The 22,777-nt window shown below is 39.0% G+C and overlaps 1 protein-coding gene across 1 annotated transcript in view; it reads left to right on the top strand.

Annotated features, from left to right (window-relative positions):
- Window positions 1-22,128, top strand: part of LOC132831150 (SUMO-conjugating enzyme UBC9) — a 45,684-nt gene extending 23,556 nt beyond the window's left edge. Inside the window, exons 2-7 of the mRNA XM_060849148.1 lie at window positions 3,575-3,660; window positions 5,127-5,210; window positions 10,565-10,637; window positions 11,872-11,981; window positions 12,084-12,163; window positions 16,337-22,128. Of these exons, the coding sequence (XP_060705131.1) occupies window positions 3,595-3,660; window positions 5,127-5,210; window positions 10,565-10,637; window positions 11,872-11,981; window positions 12,084-12,163; window positions 16,337-16,400 (477 nt within the window). The 5' untranslated portion in view covers window positions 3,575-3,594 and the 3' untranslated portion in view covers window positions 16,401-22,128. The remainder of the gene's footprint in view (window positions 1-3,574; window positions 3,661-5,126; window positions 5,211-10,564; window positions 10,638-11,871; window positions 11,982-12,083; window positions 12,164-16,336) is intronic.
- Window positions 22,129-22,777: the final 649 nt, after the last annotated feature.

Below are 22,777 nucleotides of genomic sequence, written 5' to 3'. Positions count from 1 at the left end.
AAAGAATGGCAACTTGCAGTATGTTTTGGAACAGTTCTGGGGCACTCACCATACTTTTATGCCTGAAATGTTGACTCTCCCTGCTCCTCAGATGCTGCCTGACCTGTGCTTTTCCAGTGCCACATTTTTTTTAACTTTGGATAATGAGGCAGGAGATACATGGGTAAGTGTTACATCCTATGCAATTGCATGGGAAAGTATTGAGATGGTGTTGGGTCTGGAAGAGGAGTGGACCGAGGTGTCTGGATGGAGCGTTCTCTGAATGCTGCCGAAAAAAGGGTGGGGGATATGTCTGAATGTGGTGGAAGTGATTGAAATAGTGACCTGCGATCCTTTGGATGTGGAGGTTGTTGGGGTATTGAATGATGACTGGGCAACCCTATTGTGGGAGAGAAGAGGAGGAAGGCAAAAGGCATGTTATGGAATGGATACAGCCAATGGCCTTGTTAACACCAGATGCGGAAAATCCTGTATTCAGTGAAGGTAAACCTTTGACCCCACTGGAAGGTGGCATCATCAGAACAGGTTTGATGGAAAAACTGAGTAGAATGGAGTATTTCCAGGCAACAGGGTGTATAGTCCAGTTAACGCAGTTCGTGGGTTTGTAATGGATGTTAGTGGAAAACCAATCTCTAGAAGTAGAAACCGATGTCAAGCCAAGGAGGAGTCTGGACCAGGTGAAAGTGAGAGCAGTGTGAAAGTTGATTCTCTTCCTCTTCTCTCCACCACCACCACCATCCCCCCCACCAAATTCTGCATGAGAAAAAGTAGACCCAATGATGTCATTGTGCCAGAGAGAGAATGGAGGGTAGGAGTAGATTTGGGGCAAGGAATGTTCAGCACACCTCACAAAGACTGATGTAGCTGTGCCACACCTTTGTGAAGGGAGTTAACGGATCAGTGAATATGAGCCCAGTTGGGCAAATGAAAGTGGTGGTGGATGGGGGCAGTTCAGGCAGCCTTTCCAGGAAAAAGCAAAGAGCTCGAAGGCTGTGGTAATGGGGGATGGGTGTACAAAGGGATTGTACATCTATGATGAACAAAAGGTGGTTGCCTGTGAACTGCAAATTTTGAATCTTGGTGTAAAGAGTCAGAAGAATCATGAAAGTAAGTGTAATGGAACTATACAAAGAGAGGGGAAAAATCAAGTCCAGGTAGGAGAAAATAAATTCCATGGGACAGAAACAATTGATCTGCCTGGCCAGGATCATTATTTTACAGTTTGGTTTCTTCCAATTTTTGAAATCCCCAGAGGCTCCTTGTTTTCTTCACACTATGGAAGATGTCATGCCTTTCTCAGAATGATGAGTTGGTATTGACTGCTGTCGTGACACTAAGCCACTGGTCATTTCTGTACAGGATTGACTGAACTGGTGCGCCCTCCATGTGGAGCTCTGCTTGACTACTTCTCATCATTGACTTAAAATAGTGTTTTTTTAAGCATGTTATTCACCATTACCTTTTCAACACTTGTGTCTTCATGCTAGGATTTGTTTTAGTTGAAATAATGTAAGTTACTTTGTTTATGCATTATAACTCATGTCTTTTAGTCATGCAATTTAGATTTTGATACTTTTCTATGCTTTTTAACTTCATTCCTTAGTTGGTCCAATCACTTATCAATGCTATTAGCAGTGGGGACTTAGAACCACTATCTTCCTGAACAGTGGTGTGATGCATGTTTGAGTAAACAATGCCGAATTGTTTTTGGTTTTCTGGAACACTTCAGGGCAGTAGCTACATTTCATGTGGACTGTACTTTGAGCAATGAGTGTATAAGAAATAGGAGCAGAACATTGCGGGGAGAATTTCCAAATCCAAGGAATATCATTTCTACAATTCTTTGAAGACATTTCTCATCTCAGTTAAGTGTCTCAAACTTGATTGAGTTTTTTGGAGAAGTAACGGGATTGATGAGGGCAGAGTGGTAGATGTGATCTATATGGACAAGGTTCCCCATGGGAGACTGATTAGCAAGGTTAGTTCTCATAGAATACAGGGAGAACTAGCCATTTGGATACAGAACTGGCTCAAAGGTAGAAGACAGCGGGTGGTGGTGGAGAGTTGTTTTTCAGACTGGAGGCCTGTGACCAGTGGAGTGCCACAAGGATCGGTGCTGGGCCCTCTACTTTTTGTCATAAATGACTTGGATGAAAGCTTAAGAGGTACAGTTAGTAAGTTTGCAGATGACACCAAAATTGGAGGTGTAAAGGATGGCAAAGAAGGTTACCTCAGATTACAGTGGCTCATCTGATCAAGATACCAATGGGCTGAGAAGTGGCAGATGGAATTTAATACAGATAAATGTGAGGTGCTGCATTTTGGGAAAGCAAATCTTAACAGGACTTATACACTTAATGGTCAGGTCCTAGGGAGTGTTGCTGAACAAAGAGACCTTGGGCTGCAGGTTCTTAGCTCCTTGAAGGTGGAGATAGGATAGTGAAGATGGTGTTTGGTATACTTTCCTTTATTGGTCAGAGTAATGAGTAACGGAGTTGGGAGGTCATGTTGCGGCTGTACAGGACACTGGCTAGGCCGCTGTTGGAATATTGTGTGCAGTTTTGGTCTCCTTCCTATCGGAAAGATGTTGTGAAACTTGAGAGGGTTCAGAAAGGATTTACAAGGATGTTGCCAGGGTTGGAGGATTTGAGCTACAGGGAGAGGCTGAACAGGCTGGGGCAGTTTTCCTTGGAGCGTCGGAGGCTGAGGAGTGACCCTATAGAGGTTTACAAAATTGAGGGGCATGGATAGGATAAATAGTCTTTTCCCTGGGGTCGGGGAGTCCAGAACTAGAGGGCATAGGTTTAGGGTGAGAGGGGAAAACTAGAAAAGAGACCTACGGGGCAACTTTTTCACAGAGGGTGGCATGTGTATGGAATGAGCTGCCAGAGGAAGTGGTGGAGGCTGGTACAATTACAACATTTAAGAGGCATTTGGATGGGTATATGAATAGGAAAGGTTTGGAGGGATATGGGCTGGGTCCTGGCAGGTGGGACTACATTAGGTTGGGATATCTGGTCGGCGTGGACTGATTGGACCAAAGGGTCCATTTCCACGCTGTATATCTCTGACTCTGACTCTAATCAGTCTTGATCCTGAGACCTTGCCACTGTTTGTATATTAATGAACATCGAACAGAACAGACGCAGGCACTTCAGCCAGCTTTGCCTGATCATAATGCCATACTAAGTTAATCCCTTCTGCCTGCATATGGTCGATTTTTCTCTCTATTCCCTACTAGTCACGTTTCTGTAAATGCCTCTTAAACTTTCCTATTATATGTTACTACCACCTACTCTTGCAGCATGTTCCAGCTAGCTACCATCCTGGGTTGTTTTAATTTTAAAAACTTGCCTAGCACATCTCCTTAAATGGATGCCCTGTACTATCTGATATTTCTACACTGGGGAGAAAGACTGACCATCCACCCTATCTGTGGCTATCAGACCACCCCTCGCTCCAGTTTTCTCTTGTGAAAACATTCCAAGTTTGTCCAACTCCGTGTTATGACTAATCCACTCCAATTCAGGCAAGCTTTGAACTTTTTTGCACTTTTTATTTACTTATTTTGCAGGGGACAGTTGAAGTAAAAGTATGTCTGGAATTGCATTGAGTCGACTTGCACAAGAAAGAAAAGCCTGGAGAAAGGATCATCCTTTTGTAAGTATTTTTTTCTTAGTGGGAATGTTAGCTATTACTTCCATAATGTTTGCATTAGGAATCCTGTTTGATCTATTGGGATTTTTTAGGAGAATTGAATTTTGATACCAAACTTGACATCTGATTTTGTCCAAACTTTGTTTTCCTTGAAGGGTTAGTGTTGACTGCATAGCACAGGCTGTGGTGGAAAGTGCAAATCTGATAATAGGACAGAAGGAAGCTCCGACTACTTGGCCAATGTAGTAAATTTTGCTCCTTGCCTGTGTCCCTGCAGTATTTTCTCAAGTATTTTCTCAAATATTTATCCACTTCTTTTCTGAAAGCAAGGATTGTAGAGTGTACACAGGCCATTGTTTCATTAAGACTTAAGTGTTGATGATTTGCAGCACAATTGAATTAATAATCTAAAGTTTTGGTCCTGACAAATGTAAGTGTTTTATCATGTCAGAGAGGTAGGTAGTGTGACTGCTTCCTTCTCTGCTACGTTGATTTTATTTTAATTGGTATGACTTTGTTTGCTGTGGTTAATTTTCTTCACGAAATTGCTATGCTACTAGTACAATATCAAAGTAATATTTCCCTTCAGTTCTCAGCTTGAGGAATGGAGTATAGTGATGCCGTGAAGGGATTTAAAGCAAAAGGTTTAACTTTGAAGTGTTGTTGGGCTGGGTGCCAATATACATCAGCTAACACAGAAGCGATGACTGTACGGGCTTTAGTGTGACCTGGCGTATATGTAGTAGATGTTTAGATGAGCTGAAGTCGATGGAGAATGAGGGACCAGTCAGGAGAGCATTGAATAATTTGATTACGGAATGTAGATGCAGGATCACGTTTTAAGGAACCTGATGGGATGTTTAAAAGAATAGGTTGAATGTGCCAGTGTTTGTCTCCTTACAAAATGTTTGAAACAAATCTTGGTATGTCTCCAAATAAAAACATTCATCTGAGTTGGCCAGGTTAGGATCTGAAATTTGGCCTTCCTACCCATCCACGAATTGTCATAATAAAGTGAGTTCTAAACTTTGTTCAAATGCATCCGAAATTAGAATCATAGAATCCCTACAGTGCAGTAAGAAGCATTTAGCCCATTGAGTTGCACTCACCCATGAAAGGGCATGCCACCTTCGAGTAGAATACTGCAATTCTTTATAGGCAGAGAAATGAAGAAAAATATTTGGCTCTGTGGACCCTTGTCAACAAGCTTTCAGGTATCGGTTTGGACCCCAATAATAACCAAAATGTAATTCGAAACAGAAATGCCTGCCTGACTGGGTGCTGTGTGTTCTACCCTACCCAAATAAAACTTGGCCTTGTAAGAAGTAGGAATATGAAATCCTAAAATCTTGCTTTGGAGTAGTGTTCTATCAAAGTCTTACAGTTGTCAACATGCTCACTTAGGTAAAGGTAAATCATACTTTGTTTAAGTCTGTCTGTTCTATTCTTGTTTTCTGTTTTGCTGACAGGGCTTTGTTGCAGTACCAACAAAGAATCCAGATGGTACTCTAAACTTAATGAACTGGGAATGTGCTATTCCGGGTAAAAAGGCAGTAAGTATAATATCAGCACAGCAACAGATTACGGTTGCTTTGTATTTCTCTTGTGAGGAGGAAAAAGTTCAAAAATTGTTTAAATTGGTGTCATACCTCATTTAAATTTTTAAATGAGATTAAATGTTACTAAGGTAGTACCAGCGTCCCAAGCACATGCCCTGGGGCACGGGCTCTAACCCAACCATGGTAGCTGGTGGAATTTAAATTCCATGAATAAATCTAGGTATCATTGCATGATATCCAAGGGCATTTGCGTGCGTCCCTGTTTACTACCCTAGTGACATTTAATTTCATTTGCAAATTTTAAATGAACTATGACACCAATATTATAAACTGATTTAAAGGAAAACCCAACTAGTTCGTTCATGGCCTTCAGGGGATGAAAGTTGCTATATTTGCCCAGAATCTCTTGACCTACAGCAATAGTGTTGACTTTTAAGTGCCCCTGAAATGGCTGAGCCAGCCACTCGATGAAGAGCAATAACAGGCAGCAGGTGCTGGTCTTGCCAGCAAATGTCCATGTCCCATGAAAGCATAAAGAAAATGTTTCTAAACTTTTGGTGCACCTTTTAGTCTTGTGGAGTTGCTTGTTGTTAGTGTTTTGTTTAAAACTCTTTGGTACGTGACCAAGGAGGTACCCTACTTGCATTGAGGTGTTCTTTCTGGTTGTTCAGATCGGTCCAACGAGTCTCATTGTGTACTTCAGGAAGAGCAGTTTCTTTGTTGTAATCAAGCTTTCTCCAAGTTGACCTGTTCATTCTCAACTGCTGAAAATGTGTTGCTGGAAAAGTGCAGCAGGTCAGGCAGCATCCAAAGAGCAGGAGAATCGAAGAAGGGCTCATGCCTGAAACATCGATTCTCCTGCTCTTTGGATGCTGCCTGACCTGCTGTGCTTTTCCAGCAACACATTTTCAGCTCTGATCTCCAGCATCTGCAGTCCTCACTTTCTCCTGTTCATTCTCAAGTACTGTTCTTTGAGACCTTATGCAGACCTGTTTCCCTGTAATATTTAACATCAAAGTAATTTGCCTTTTTTAAAATATAAAACACTTTGAGACCTTTCTAAAACTATATGGTAAGACGCTACACTTATCTCAAGCCTAGTAGTAATCAAATTGAGTCATTGTTTATCACTTGGTGTGCAATTAGCCAAGCTAACCTAACTTCAATCATTGCACTCAGTAGAACTTAAACTTTTCCTTCTTGAAATATGCTAAATGTCACTATTTTGATTAGGGATTACATTTGTTGAAAAATGTGATGTTGCAGCATTATCAAGACAGGTATTTGGTACCAGGTCTTTGAAAGACAGATGGTCCCCCACACCCTTGTTTTTTTTTTTCACCTAGCTCTCAAACTTTGCTTCCAGTATTTGTCCACATTTTTTTAAGTGTACAATTGAATCAGGTTCCATAATCTTTTAGGCATTTAATTCCAGGTCATGACTTGGTTGTGTATTGTTTCAACAGCTCTCATCTGCCATCTAGTTCTTTTGCCAGTTACCATAATTCTGTGACGTTCAATCCAAATTGTTTGTGTTCAGTTAAGATTTTGCATGTAGCTGATGTTCACTGCAGCTTAACAGGTTAACCCAATAGTTTGTATTTTGCAAATGCAATGTATAAGATTGAGTGAAATGTTAAATTTTTGATTTTGCTATTTTGGTACTTCCCTTCCTAAATTTAATTATTGGTTCTATACTCAAAATGCTGCTTTCTTCCCTCCAACATGGCATGCTGCTGTTTTATAACAGTGAGGAGTGAGCACGTAGAGATTTCCTCCCAAACTTCAGTTCGCAGTGGAAACTGAGGGCCAAATTCATACTGTGCCAAGCACCTCCTTTGCCAGTGATTATTTAAATTTAAGAGTCTGAAAAAAAAGCTGTTTAGTTGGAATCCAGGGATAGTGTTTCTATGGTAATGGTTGTTCAGTTATCTCCAGGCATTTTTTAGTTTCAACTTCTGGCAATATAAAATGACGCTGGATATTTTTCTAGCATTGCATTTATTCATAAGTCACTTTAATAGCAACAACATGATTTCATACAGATAAAAACAAAGTACTGCAGATATTGGAGATCTGAAGTAAAATCAATCGCTGAAGAAATGTAGGTCTGGCAGCATCTGCGGAGGGAGAGACAGTTAACAATTCAATAAGATACTAACTGAGTATCTTGCATCAGTGTTTACTGTGGCAAAGGACATGGAAAGTATAGAATGTAGGGAAAGAGATGGTGACATCTTGAAACATGTATGTATTACAGAGGTGGTGGTGCTGGATGTCTTAAAACGTGTTAAGGTGAAATAATCCCCAGGGCATGTTGAGGTGTATCCCCAAACTCTGTTGGAAGCTTGGAAAATAATTGCTGTGCTACTTGCTGAGGTATTTGTATCGTTAGACGCAGGAGGTTTTGGAAGGCTAAGTTGGTTAATGTGGTGCCACTATTTTAAGAAAGGTGGTAAGAAAAAGTTAAGGAATCAAAGACCTGTGAGCCTAATATTGATGGTGGGCAAGGTGTTTGAGAGATCCTGAAGGACAGCATTTATATGTATTTGGAAAGATAAGGACTGATTAGGGATTGTCAGCATGGCTTTGTGTGTGCGAAATGTATCTCCACCTTGAGTTTTTTTTGTAAAGAAATGAAGCGGATTGATGAGGGCAGAGGAATGGACATGATCTATGAGCTTCAGTAAGGTGTTCAACAAACTCGTAGACTTGTTAGCAAGGTTAGATCTCATGGAATACAGAGAAATAGCCATTTGGATACAGGTGACTCGAATGTAGAAGACAAGGTGATGGTGGAAGGTTGCCTTTCAGACTAGAGCCCTGTGACCAGTGGTGTGCCACATGGAGTGGTGCTGGGTTCACTGCTTTTCGTCATTTTATATGAATGATTTAGATGTGAACAAGAAATGTAGTTAGTAAGTTTTCAGGTGGCAGCAAAATTGGAGGTGTAATGGGCAGTACAATGGGTTCTTGATCAGATGACCCACTGGGCTGAGGAATGGCAGATGGAGTTTAAATGTGAAGTGCTGCATTTTGTGAAGACAAGTCCGGGCAGGACTTATGTACTTAATAGGAATGTTCTGGGGAGTGTTGCTGAATGAAGAGACCTTGGAGTGCAGGTTCATAGTTCCTTGAAAGTGGAGTTGCAGGTAGAAAGGATAGTGAGGGCAGCGCCTGGTATGCTTTCCTTTATTGGTCAGAGTATTGAGTATAGGAGTTGGGAGGTCATGTTGTGGTTATGCAGGACATTGGTTAGGCTACTCCTGGAATATTGTATGCAAATTTTATCTCCCTCCTATGGGAAGAGTGTTGTGAAATTTGAAAGGGTTCAGAAAAGATTTAAAAGGATGTTGACAGGTTTGGAGACTTAGCTGTCGAGGCTAAATAAGTTGGCACTGTTTTCCATAGAGCATCGGAGGCTGAGGAGTGACCTTAGAGGTTTATAAAATCATGAGGGGTGTTAGTAGGTAAGTAGACAAGGTCTTTTCCTTGGAGTGGGTGAGTCCAGAACTAGAGGATATAGTTTTAGGGTGAGTGGAAAGATATGAGACCGGAGAGGTCTCTTAGGTCATTCAATAAGATTTCTGAGGAATTAGAGTTGATGAATACTGGCCCAACATGCTCAATCTTTTCTTATAACCTGTTAATCTTGGAGATAAGTTGAGTGAGCTGTCTTTGAACTGCAATTAAGTGGCTTCTCAAACAAGACCAATGTTGCACAAGACATTCCCCATGTGGTCTCACCAATGTCCCATACAACTATAACAAAACTTTCTTTTGCATTCCATTTACCTTACAATAAAAATGAACATCCCACTGCCTTCCTAATGTGCTGCAATAAAATGAAAACTGGATGCTAGAGATCTGAAACAAAAAGAAATTATAGAGAAACACATCTGGCAGCATCTATGGAGAGAAGAACCGTTTACATTGAATCATACTTGTACAGCATGTAAACAGACCCTTCCATCCAACCAGTCCATGCTTACCATAATCCCAAGATAAACTAGTCCTGCCTGCCGGGTGTTTTGCCTATACCCTTCCAAACATTTCTTATTCGTGTACTTAACCAAGTGTCTTTTTAAGTGTTGTAACTGTATCTGCATCCACCAATTTCTCTGGAAGTTCAATCCATACACGAGCCACTCTTGTCCAAAAAATTGTCCTTCATGCTTTTTAAACCTTCTCTTGCCTATTTTTTTGAAAAAAAATGCCCTCAGTCTTGAAATCCTCCACCCTAAGGAAAAGGCACCTGCCATTCACCTATTTATACCCCTCATTACCTTATAAACCTCAATAAGGTCACCCTTCAACTTCATCTGCTCCAGAAGGAGCAACAGTCCCAGCTTCCTCCTCTTCAGAGAAGGTAACAGTACTCAACATTAACTGTTTTTCTATCTTCACAGATGCAGCAAACCACCTGAGTTTCTAAGCAATTTTTGTTTGCAACTATCTGCTGTATCTACATAGCAACTGATTTATAATCTGTGTTGCCCGAAACCCTTTGTACTGCAGTTCTATAACTCCCCAGGAATAATTTGTATAGCTTACCAAAATGGGCATGTTCACATTTTTCCGCATTTCACTGCATCTTCCAGATTTTTGTGCGTTTATTAGCCTTTTGCACCTCTTTGCAAACTCCCTAGTCCTTTCCTTGAAGATCCAATGAATAAAAGCTCACCAGTGATAGTTTTATTAAATAACCCTGACCTTCATGACAAGTTATTGATCGGACTCTATTATTATTTTATTATTATACTGTTTTGTGCCTTTTTTAACATCAATCCCAGTCTCTCAATTTGGTTGTCTTTTAATTGCTTTGAAGTAGTTTAGTAAACCCTCAACTGCATTAAGAAAGGAAGTGTCAACATTGGGGAGGTATCAAGATCACCTCCACTTTGATGAGATGTAGATAATGTATTGGCATGGTTTTCTGTGTACTTAACAATTTCAGTTATGGTATTCTGGCAGTAATTTAGGTTGTGTCTGATATAATGTTTTGAGTTCCTAATTTGTGTTGCTCTGGGCTGTCAGCTCCTCCTCCCCCACCCCAAAAAAAACCCACATACTTTTGGAAAATACTTTTTATAATGTATTTATTTTCTTGTAATGAAGGGCTCAAGTAGCATTTTAGAATAAAAACTCCGTGCAACTGGATTTTTCAAACTTTCTTCTGTTAATATTGAAAGTTACTTCTGATTGAGCTTTGTTTCTGTACACTTTTTTTTCTTGACTCTGTTATATAACAATTCTGAATTGGTATTTGACTCCAGTCATTAGAATAGTCTTGATTAGTAACCTGGGTAGATGTATTCCATTAACTTCAAGGCATTTTTCTTTTCTAGACGCCGTGGGAAGGTGGGCAGTATAAGCTTCGAATGCTGTTTAAGGATGACTACCCTTCATCGCCACCAAAGTGTAAGCATGTGCAGGCATTTCTGCCTTCGACCCGGAAGGAAATTGAATAACTGACCACTGTATCTGTGTTTCAGCATCAAACACTCTGGACTACATGAGAGAAGCTTGGTGGCACTTAAACTTAATAGTCACTCTGGGTTTTGACTTTTTTACATTATCCAATTGAAAAATCATCTGGGGTTTTTGGTTTTTTTTTCTTGGGAGTTCCTCAGTTTTGACATTTCAGAACAGGCTAAAATTTGCTTGGGGACAAATCTAACTCTGGATATCAATTAACTTCATAGTATTGTTTGTGTATAATGTGCAGAATAATTTGCCTACTTGTTAAAATGACAGTAAGGATTGAGCTAGCATTGGTTGAAATTGAATCCTGTTCTTGGAAGATGAAGTACTGCCATCTATGATCAAGTACAGCAGCTGTCAAGATTATAAATCATTTTCTGGAAAAATATTCCTTGGTCGTCTCTGCTGTCCTTTTAGACTTAACATTGTAGTTCAGCGATTCCATAAATCTTAGACTACTCTTGGTAGGAAGCATTCACTGGTTGCAATTAAGTTGTATTTTGTGGGAAAACCCTTCATGTAAAGGCAGTTTATCTTATATATGAGTAAATGTGGATATTTCTGGCTGAAATAAGCAATACATGAGGCATTTTTGTTGAGTTGGTATTTATTAAAGAAACGCATTTGCAGCTCAATCTGTCTGGATTGTATAAGTAACTGTTTGTTTTAAGTAGTGGAAGCTGTAACCATATTCTAGTTTGACAGTTGACCTGGCCTTCTGCACAAATGCTTATTACTAGCATGTTACTATATTGAATGGATGTATGCATTCACTTATGACCTAACTCTTTCGTGCAAAGTAAATTTGTTATATGCTGAAGTTTCTTTGCTTCAGGTGCTACCTGCTCATATGTTTGTTTTAAACCCTAAATCTTTTAAAAAAAAAGTATTAATGCTTCAGATGCAATTGATCAAGCCTCCTTCAGTAAGGTTATTGCCTTCTCTGAAGAGGAAATGAAATGGGAAAAGGGTGGCTGAAGAAACTTGGTGTTAAACAAACGAAAGCTGAAAACCTTGTAACAGTTGTGTATTTTCTGTTTTGAGCAACCAGAACAGGAGGAGCATGATGCAAATACAGATTTGCTCATTCTGACTGTCCCTGGGCGATCTTGTGCATATACTTTAATTCTACCTGCATGATTCAAGATGAAGTTTTTTAACTAATCAACAGGTAAATTTGAGCCTCCAATATTCCACCCGAATGTGTATCCCTCTGGTACTGTGTGTCTATCCATTCTAGAGGAAGATAAGGATTGGAGACCTGCTATTACTATTAAGCAGGTTTGAAATAATTTTCACTTTTTTCCAAAAAATATTTTGCAGAGTCTGCTCCACAGTACTTGTTTCATTTTCACCACTGACTTGTCTTTTTTTTAAAAATAGATATTACTAGGAATTCAAGAACTTCTAAACGAACCAAACATTCAAGACCCAGCACAAGCAGAAGCATACACAATCTACTGGTACGTAGGGTTTGTTAACAGAAATGCTTGGCTTTAGTAAGTCCTGTGCTGCAACTATACTTCCCATATAGTGACCAGTTGGCTTAATTCTACTAGCGGAAAAGTTCATTGAATCATTGACACTTCTTTTTTTTTTCACGAATATTGATTTCATTAAGCAATCCATTTCAAAGTTAATAACAATTGTCTAGTATTTCTGGAGATAACAGTCCTGTTATCCTGTCCTATTAGGATTGGATGGTGCAGTGTTAAGTCTGATGGGAAATTAAGCCAAAGCTTAATTTCCTGGTTCTAACATTGGGATTATCGACTGAATGAACATGAAACCATACTGCCTGCTCTTTACTGGTGCTTCACCTTACTCAGCGATTTACTTATTTCAGCTTATGAAATAATATTTGGCTAAATATTCATTACTAATGTTTAGACCTTTGCAAGTATGTGTCTTGGATGGAAGCTTTATAGCTACTAATGAAATGCTGGTAAATGTAATTGCAAGCTGAATTTGAATCATTATGTTCAGATGAGAAAGATTTCGAGGCTTACATCATGGCATGTGGTTTCTGCCTGAAAATGCAAATTGCAGAATGTTTCTTAAATTCTCATGCCAAAACAATATTTCGATTTAATGCAGTTCAGAGGGGAATGAAAAAGGTAAATGGACTCTGTATAAGAATCTGACAGCTGACCTAAAAATCTTCTCTAGGTATATATTACTTGATCTCCTAATCATCTAGGCTTGGGTGTGCTGGCTATATTCCAAGTGGGTAGGTCAGTAGGGTTAAATGAGATGCATCTAAGGATACTAGGGGAAATAAGGAAAATTGTGGATGTATGAGCCATAATCTTCAAATCATTCTCCCATATAGGAATGGGGTAAGAGGACAGGTGGATTATGAGTTTATGGATAATCTCCAAATCTTTGACTAGTAAATCAATTTTAGATGTGAGAGGTATCCAGAATGATATTTTGGGATCTAATATCTGTCAAAGTGATAGTTAAATAATGGGTATCAGCATGGATTTATTAATGGCAGATCGTGTTTAACTTTTTTTGTTGAGGTACTGGAGTTGGAGGGTGGTGTTTGATTAAAGTACCACATCACAGACTTGTCAGCAAAGCACATGGATGTAAAAGGAAGATGGCAGCATGAATACAAAATAGCTCAGTTTCAGAAATTGGTAATAGTAAACAATTTTTTTGGACTAGAGGAAGATTACATTCTAATTTCCTAGGAATTGTAATAAAAGCCCTGCTTTTCACAGTCTACATTAATGACCTAGACATGACTGTTCAGGAGCAGCTTCAAATTTGCAGGTGGTAATCTTTACCAGTACTGTCAAATATGGAGAAGACAATGATAAACGTCAAGAGGACAGAAGCTGATCGAATGGGTGAGCATGTAGCTGACTTAATGCAGCGAGTGTGTAGAACAACAAAACAAAATGTAATACTAAAGAAACTGCTGGAAAGAAGTATCTGGGAACTTATGGATGTAAATCTATCTTGGTGGTGTGAAGCAAGTTGAGAAGCTTGTGAACAAAAAAAAACTTTAAAAAACTACTTTTGTTCAAACTTTTTATCTTGCAGTCACTAGGACAAATGCAAGAATGTCAAAATGTAAATAATCGCAACAGTTCATATTAAAGGAACGATGGGTGCTGATTGAGTTCATTCAAGGCAAAACATTGCCATTGAGAAAGCAACAAGGTTCCCCAAGTTTCCTGATAATTGAACAGGTACAAGGCTTGATCATATTCTGTTGATTAGTTTATCTATTAGTGCACTCAATTGTTTAGTAGAAATCACTTTTCCTGCAGGAGGTGTGTCTGAACAGATAACTATACATTTTGTGTATTACCCATACTGTTAAATGGGCAAGAAGCTGCTACTTTCAGACCCATCAAGTCCCAGGTCTGTCTTGTGACCCGAGAATACAGTATACCAAATTTGAACAGTTTAGAAAACTGTTTTGTACTGTTGCTGCACATGAGGTGTTTTCCACTTTATGATGCTGCTGTCAATCTCGGTGTGTTGCTTTTCACGTGCTTTAATCATGTTTTGATCAGTGCAAGTGCAGTATTAGGTAAGTAAACTTTGTATTCCTGTGAATGGATGATTTCAATCAAGTAGTGATTGGCTATTTGTAATAGGTGTAGTACAAATCCTACTCAACCAACTGTGCTTGTAAAAATTAATGCTGACTGTTACATGGGGCAGCACTTCTTGAACCATCCTGAGCTAATAGTTACATTAATATGATTAGCTAAACTATAAAGATGACTCATTACTAGAAGGCTCACTAGAAGCAAGACCCATTCTTATGAACTATTCTCAAACGGAACAGATTCAAGCCTTGAACATTTGTTTGAAGATTTGGGACCCTATAGTTCACAGTTGCTTTGTCAATGGCAATGACTTGGGCAATTACACAACATCCCTTTGTCTTTTGAGTATAAAGTGTAGGCAGCAGATCATGTGAATTGTTTTAAAACTTGCTTCTGCTGTCACTCCTTTTCATTAAATGAATGAGTAGAACGTAGAACATGGAAAACTACAGCACAGAGCAGGCCCTTTGGCCCGCGAGGTTGTGCTGAGGTTTAATCCTAATATAAAATAACTTAACCTACGCACCCCTCAACTCGTTGTTCTCCATGTGCTTGTCCAGCAGTCGCTTGAATATCCCTAATAACTCTGCTTCTACAACCACAGCTGGCAATGTATTCTCAACTCTTTGTGTAAACAACTTACCTCTGACGTCTCCTCTATGCCTTTCCCTTAATATCTTAAAACTATGACCCCTTGTATCTGTCAGTCCTGCCCTGGGGAAAGGTCTCTGGCTATTGACTCTATCTATTCCTCTCATTATCTTGTATACCTCGATCAGGTCTCCTTTCTTCCTTTTTCTCTCCAGAGAGAAAAGGCTGAGCTTTTTCAACCTTCCTTCATAAGGCAAGCCCTCCAGTCCAGGCAGTATCCCGGTAAACCTTCTTTGCACCCTCTCCAAAGCCTTTGTATCTTTCCTATAGTAGGGTGACCAGAACTGGACACAATATTCCAAGTGTGGTCTCACCAGTACAGATGATAAGGGTGCATGTATGTTTTAAGTTCCAAGCTGAAATTGGATATATACTGCAATGAGGATTCCCCTCTAATATTAGACCTTGAATGAATAAATTAAGTTCAGCTTGAACAGTTTCTGCATGCACTTCCCAACAATTGAGGCATGGACCACCTGGAAACACCGTTTATGAGTTGGGAAATAATGGAGGAGCCATTTAATGGGATATAATGGATAGATTTTTAATCTCCAATTAGGTAACAAACTATTTAAGATAAATGTTTTGGGAGAGTCAAGATGGCAGCAGTCTGTACAGGCTGCTGCGTTGGACTCTGTGCCATACCTCAGGCAAAGTGGGTTCCTCCAACCCCCCACCATCACCACCACCAAAGTTAGCCATCCTTGAGGGCAGTTTGTAATGTAAAGTAGGTAGAATACCTAGAGCTCTTTTAAATTAAGGTTTGACAGATCTGGGGCTGAAATGAAGGCAGCCCAGGGAAGGGGAGCACAGCAGGCAGGGCACTTCCCTACTAAGTCGGGCACTCCCGCAGGCGTTACCCTAGTGTAATATAAATTTTGTTAATCTTTGTTTTTCTCCCTTTTGGGATGTCTGGCCTTTACAGGCTTGGTATTGCTTTGGTGTTAAATCTGATATGCTTTATATTATGTCAGTTTTGGTGGTTATTCTAGTCTGTTTTGCTGGGTGTGGGGTGGTTGCTCCTTTTGATGTAAAGATGTGGAGTGGGAGGGGGAGGGGTGGGCATCCACTGTTAATTTGTAGTAGGCCTAGTAAGTATGGGTATAATAACTTGCTCCCATGGACAGGAGCCTTGATGGAGGTGCGGTGAGTAGAGTAATATAATACAATGTGGATTGTAATTAATTTAATGTTTATTTAATTTTAGTTTATGCTAATTTGGTTTAAGTAAATAAGACGACTATCTTGAAGAATAATTGACAGTTTATTGTCCATGTTACTGTAGTGCAATGTTTCTACTTGTACTTTTGTAACTTTTTCACTTAATATATACATAAAAAACTTATGAAAAATACTCTAATCTTGTCTCCCAAATCTGTAACAACAAATTTTTCATGTTTTTTCCATTCACAGCCAGAACAGAGTAGAGTATGAAAAACGAGTGCGAGCACAGGCCAAGAAATTCGCTCCAACATAAAACCAAGCAACTAAAGGATGTGGATTTCTGACTGTCGGCTGAGAAAGAAGGCACGCTTTTCACATTTAGCAAGTTCCTGTTACAAGCAATTGGCAGTCTTTGGGGGAAAAAAATTACATCGTTACTCGGACAGTTCTAGTTCACAAAAAATGGCAAATCATCTCGGCACGAAACTTGCTGTGTTTCCGTGGCGGCTGTAGTAAATTTTTTATTTTTAAAAAAAAAGCCCTAGTGTTCAATGGTTCAATTGACCTTTCTTCAATGTAGCCAGAATTTGGGGCCCCTGTTTAGTGCTGGCTGACATGTAAAATGTGGTTGGATTTTTCTTTCTCCCCAGTTTATGTCCATGAATGGTTTTTCAGGCCTATCTTTAATCATCCTGGCATAGTTGGCAACTCTTTGGACCATTCTTCGGGAGGAAGATTTTACATGAAGAAAGTGAGAACAGTTACAGATCCATTTGCATACCATGATCTGCATTTTGCTCTAATGCCAAGGCTTTCTTAAATCCACTTTGGCCCTTCAAGAGACTTGGAAGACCTGTAATAAATGATGTATTTTAAAAAAAAAACCATTAATAAAATGTTCTTTCTATCCACCTATTCTGCCCCACCCCTAGTACTTGCGAGCAATGTGTGATGTTCCCTATCTGAGGTTGCTGTCATAGTTGAAAGAACTTGCAGCTCTCTGAGCAGTTTGAGACACAGAAGCTGAGTGGATATTCTCAGCCTGCAGTGTGGCGCAATAGCTTTTAACTTTTTAAATCGGTAACTTCATTTCAAATGCAGTGGCATGGCGCGTGTGACTTGTCTGATTGCAGCTGTCTGCACGTGTATTCTCTTGTCTCCTGCTCTCACTTTGTTTTGCTCTGGACTTCCTCCCTTCGTTGCTGTTGTTTTGGGTGAAGTGACACTCGCCTTACTTTCTCTCTGGAATGTTAAGTAAACCATTAAAAATGTTTTCAAAGTTTAGGAATCTTTTTTAAAAAGTGGTATGAAGGTATCTTGTGACATCTTCGGCAGGGTTTCTAGGTTTGCAAAAGTAATCAAATTAACGTGAAGTTGGTTTGCATAAAAAGTGAAATGCATGTTTAAGGTTGGACCGCAGATACTTGTTCATCACTTGCAAGTAAAGATTGCTCATGAATGTTTTCCAGTATGTCACAATTGATATTTTTGATAAAGCAATTGCTCAAAAATACTAAAGTTTGTGCTGCTATGAATAGTACAGCCTTTTCTTAAAAACTCTAATTGGGTGCTGTTGTTCACTTGACTCCTTGAACTAGTTTCAGGGTGAGCTAGGTCAAATCCTTTCAATCAGTTCTGAAGCTCAGTTGAGATCTTACTTCGATTAAGGTATGCACTGTTGACATGTTGCCTTGAGGCCAGTTGTTCGTACGAAGTGGAGAAAAGTTGCTTCTGATTGTGGGAAGAACGAGTAGAACACACCAGAAAGTACATTATTTTGTGGTCCTCTAGTTTTAGCAGATTGTAAAAACTGAACCTGTTGCTGGATTAGCTTTCAGTTAATCTTTTGTTAAACTGTTTTGGTTTTCTAAGTAGTTAGAATCTGTACTACTTGTCTTTTCAGGCTTGAGTCTAAAACCTGCTGGACAGTTTGATTTATAATTATGCAAATCCCTCTAATTTACTAGATTCAATCAGAGCAGACAGTAGTACAGTAATAAACTCGCAATTTTTATTACTGAAACTTTAGAAATCCAATTGATTTGCTTTTTGGGATGTGCAACTTTAAGTTGTCAGTGTAGTCACATTTTAGAATTGCAACCCTAATTACATTGGCATGTAATGGATTTGGAGGATGACATGGCACTTGTTCTTGTTTTGGCATTATGACTCCTGTCAGTGTACATGAAGGATGCTTTGAACTGGTTAAAAACCTGAACGTCAGTGCTATAGACCACTTGGCAGGTTTAATGCAACTGTTTATCTCTGAAAGATTCTTCCACAATACCAAGAATCCACATCCTTGCTGATTAACTTGTGTTTATACTTGAAATTAGTATTTTCTAACTTGTATGTTTTGGTGGTGATGCCATGCATTTAAACTGTGGGAGACCTGAACCAAAAAGAGTGGATTCCAATGCACTTGAAATGAGTCCTGGTTTTCACCTAGCTTTGTGCTTCTGATTTCTGAATTTGTGTAATAAGCAACAAGACTCTCCTGTAGCATTTAGGTCACAAAACTGCTGGGATCAGTCTCCATGATCCATAATAGATTAGCTTTGCTTTGTGTAAATTATGAGCTTCTTGAACTGCTTTACTGAATCACATTTTCTCGGTCAAATTTATTTGAAAAATCGTTCTGTGTTGCTGGCAAGGCTAGTATTTTTTTTCTTGCCTATTTGTGTTTGAGCCCTGAATCCCTGAAAAATAATCCTTGGTTTTGGAAAGATTTGCCTACTGTGCAAGGCAGCATTTGCCTTTTTTATTCGCTGAAGTCTTAGCAATCACACTACCAGTTCTACATCTAGCACTTCGTGCTGACTGTCATTTGGTTTGTTACTGCTAATAATAGATACTCCTTAGCTAATCAATACTTTGGCATTTAGTTGAAAAAAAGAGAATGTAGAGATGAGCCTTATTGATCCCTGTCTCTTCCCTGTTCTCATCCCTCTTTCTTTTGTCTTTCAGTTATCACTCCCTCTCCCTCCTCCCCTCTCCGCAATCACAATTTCACATTGCTGTATTTACCTCCTGATCTATATTCAATCCAAATGGTCTTGGCTGCTATTGTGCAGTCATGTGCCTCATGTATCCTTACTAAAATTGTTGAGGCTGTCTCTGCACAGCATGGGTGAATTGGCTTCATCTGGTTGAGATAAACCTATTATTATACTCCTCTCCCTCCCTCGCTTCTCTCTGACCCCATCTCTCAACTCTTTTTTTTTTCCCTCTCTCTCGCTCTCTCTGCCTAGGAAGATTTTTGGTTATGTTGGAACAAGGCTCCAAAGTATGCATTCATGTCATGGATTTGTTGATACTTTTATTTTGCTATACTTTTAATACCCTCTGTGTGGTAAAAGTAGAATGTACTGAACCATAGAATGTAATTTAAATCCCATTTTTAAGCTATAATGGTTGCTTTTATGCTTCTAAATCATATTCCATAACTCCTTGCACATCCTTTATGTACATTCCATTGAAGGCATTGGTTGCTGATATTGGTCATGTGAAAGAAGTGGGACTACACAAGTGGTGCTAAAATTCAATCTGTCTTGTCATATCTTGTTTAAAATTTTTAATTATTGCCATTCACATTTATTAAATAGAAGAATTGGACCACAATAGCAGCAGCGTGGCTGAATCCTATGGTGTCCTTGAGATTTGGTAGGAAGCAGGAGAAACATCATGTTCTCATGCATGAAGCAAGACTTGCCCATGCCTAAATTTTGTTAGTCATCAGTGTTATATCCTTCATGTAAATGTCTACGTTGTAAGTGTACAGTGTTAAACATCTAATGTATGTAAACTGTAATTTTAAGATTCTGCTGTCTCCATAGATTTCAACTAGCAACAACCCTTTATGCAGTCCAGTTTGAACAGTGGTTGTCTCAGGAAACTGTGGAATCATGAGTTCAGGATGTGCTTTCCAAGTTTATTCCTGCCCAGATAATTCTTTGGGGCAGTGCATTCTCACTCTTCAATGTACATGTGACTCTGTAGTAACAGTTGAATATACTGATTCCAGGGAAGAATTTTTTTTTAAAAGTTAATGGTAGCTTTTTTCCAATTGGGAAGTGACTTATCTCTGTCATATTGTAGCAGAAAATTATGGCCAATTCTTATTAGAAGTTTTGAGCAATGAGAGCTAATAACCAATTTTCTCCACCTCCAGCCGCCTCCTCCCCCTCCCCCAATGATGTGAAGTATAACGAATCCAATTTCCTTAATTGTGTATCAATTCCAATTGACCCAAAACAGGGAACTTGCTAAAGGAATAATAAAGAAAACACCCTTGGAACACTGGGTACATCCATTTCTTTGTTTATATTTTTTGATGGATAAAATGACAAAATTTAAAAAAAGTAAGCCAGTGTTCCAGGGTGCCACTGTAAACTTGTACAATACTTTTATATCTTTTTTTCATAGTCCATTGGGTTTTGAAAATGGAATTGGCATGTCTTTAGAAAACATGCTAATTTTAATGTCTGCCCTGACCCATCAACCTGTCCCTTTTTCCCCACCCTTCTTTTTCCTTCCCCTGCAAAAGAGACAAAAAAACAAAAAAAAATTGATGGTTGTAATGGTTGCTATTGCATGGCCTTGTGCAGTTGGGACTATGTAGTGTTTTTGTGTCTTGAGTGTGTCACCTTGCTCACCATGTTGTTAAAGTTGGATGACATTAACTGTGGTTATTGTGTGATTGAATCACTCTGGACCCCAATGGTTACAATCTTGATGCTGCTTGAGTCTCCATGATCTTGGGTCAAGCCAGCTTTTGACTAAAACAGAAAAAGTGCCCTTGCATTCACAAGCCTCCATACTTCTGTGTTATTTTTCTATCTCTCAGATTGAAAGTTGTGCTCTTGTAGAACTGTGGTGTTTGAATTCTCTCTCTTTTCAAAGTAGTCAGTGTTGCACCAAGCATAAACCTTTTGGTAAAATTATTTATTTTTTTAGAAACAGTTAAATATAAAAGGTGTTCTCAACATGTACAACATGTTTTTTGGCTAGTCTGAAATTTGCTTCTAGATTTTGATCAGAATGTGGGCAAGGTAAGCTTTCTCTTTGCAGTTTGTTGCTTATTCAGAACTGCATGGCTTGTTTATCCCTAACATATCTATCATCCCCAAACATGTGATTTTTTTTTAACACTGAGAATAGTTTACTAAGCAGTTTTAATTTACCAGAGTACTACATTCTCTCAGTTGCAAGAGTTGCTAATACTTTTGTCATTAACTTCTGTTTTCCAACTGGACACAGAACTGATGGAGCATGCTTGGCAGTGTCCTTGAACATTTGATGTTCTGAAGTTTGACTGAAGCTTTGCTTGCCCTTTTTTTTAAAATAACCATGCTTAATGAAGTGCAGTTGGAAGATTTTGTCAGGGCTCAATTTTAACTGGTGGTTGACCAGCTGGCCTATTGTATTTGCTCACTTGGCCTGCCAGTTTTATGGGCTTAAATGATTACAACTTCTGCTTTCGTGTATAATAGTATTTTGGAATATGAAGAAATGGTGGAAGTTTATTGCATCAGTACATAAGCCTCTTGTGTACTCTTGTTCTATAGCTTCCATCAAATGTGGGAGACAAACCCACTTTTCACTGGTCCAAGGTTAGGTTGTGTTTTTTTCCAGGCCATTGTTCATTTTGAAGCCCCTTGGTGTGAACTGTATGTCATTCTGTAACCTTAATACAATATGGTGGAATGTGAGACATTATTGACATGGAATCTGCTGCCTTCCCAAGCACAAGTTTCCAAAGGCCATGTTTGCTCTCCTTATCTCTTGCCTGCCCGAAAAGTGAAATTGTAATATTGAAAAAGCAGCTCGGACAGCAAGAAAAATGCGCTTGTTTAAAATAAATTTATAATGAATGAAAAGTTTAAACGTGAAGAAATCATTCCATTGTTGAGGCTCAATCTGCCTCTGAGCACCATGTACTATTGCAGCTCATGCACCATTTCAATCACTGATACCTCTGTTTGTATGCTGTTTGTTAATGTATTTGTGTTTAGAAAAAGAAATTAAAAAGCAAAAAGTAAGTAGTGGTTTCCTTGTCTTTTATAAAAAGTGCTCCTAAATCAACACCTGCATATTCAGCACCATTCTATAGCACTTTGTAGAAAAAGACTGTGCTGACTGAAGTGATATCTTTATTAAACAATTTATGGTTTGGACCACATGAAACAGAAATGATGGCGTTGGCACTGACATGATTTGACTATAATAAAACTTGAGCAACATAGCCCTCACCCTGTAACTATTAAAATACATTTTGCCTTAATGTTCGGTGTTGTTTTCCTTGGAATAATCCTTTTGTCAACTAATAGTCTTGGCTACTGCGGATTAAAGGTGAGCGATTCTCTTTTCCAATGATAGGAATGTTAAATGAATGTTATGGACGTTAACTGACTTTCTTTGTAATTAAGGAGAATTAACTCAGTTGAAATCTTCAGGATTGAGAGAAGTTGGTAAAATTAACCCTGCCACTACTTCATTGGTCATTAACAGTAAATGCATTTTTAGTATGCTGCTCATTTTGTGCTTCATCTCTATGCTTTGGACCCAGGGTGAATTATGAGGACAGATTACCACTCCAGTTTATGCATTCCTTTGAATTTGAAAGATTAAGAAGTTGTGCATTTGAAATGTTTAAAATGATGGAAGAATTTAATCAGTTGAAAAAGTTGC

The sequence above is a fragment of the Hemiscyllium ocellatum genome, chromosome 33 (assembly GCF_020745735.1).
Source record: "Hemiscyllium ocellatum isolate sHemOce1 chromosome 33, sHemOce1.pat.X.cur, whole genome shotgun sequence".
In the NCBI taxonomy this organism is placed as follows: domain Eukaryota; kingdom Metazoa; phylum Chordata; class Chondrichthyes; order Orectolobiformes; family Hemiscylliidae; genus Hemiscyllium; species Hemiscyllium ocellatum.
The sequence above is the reverse complement of the archived record's forward strand: the minus strand, read 5'-3'. Positions and strand labels throughout refer to the sequence as shown.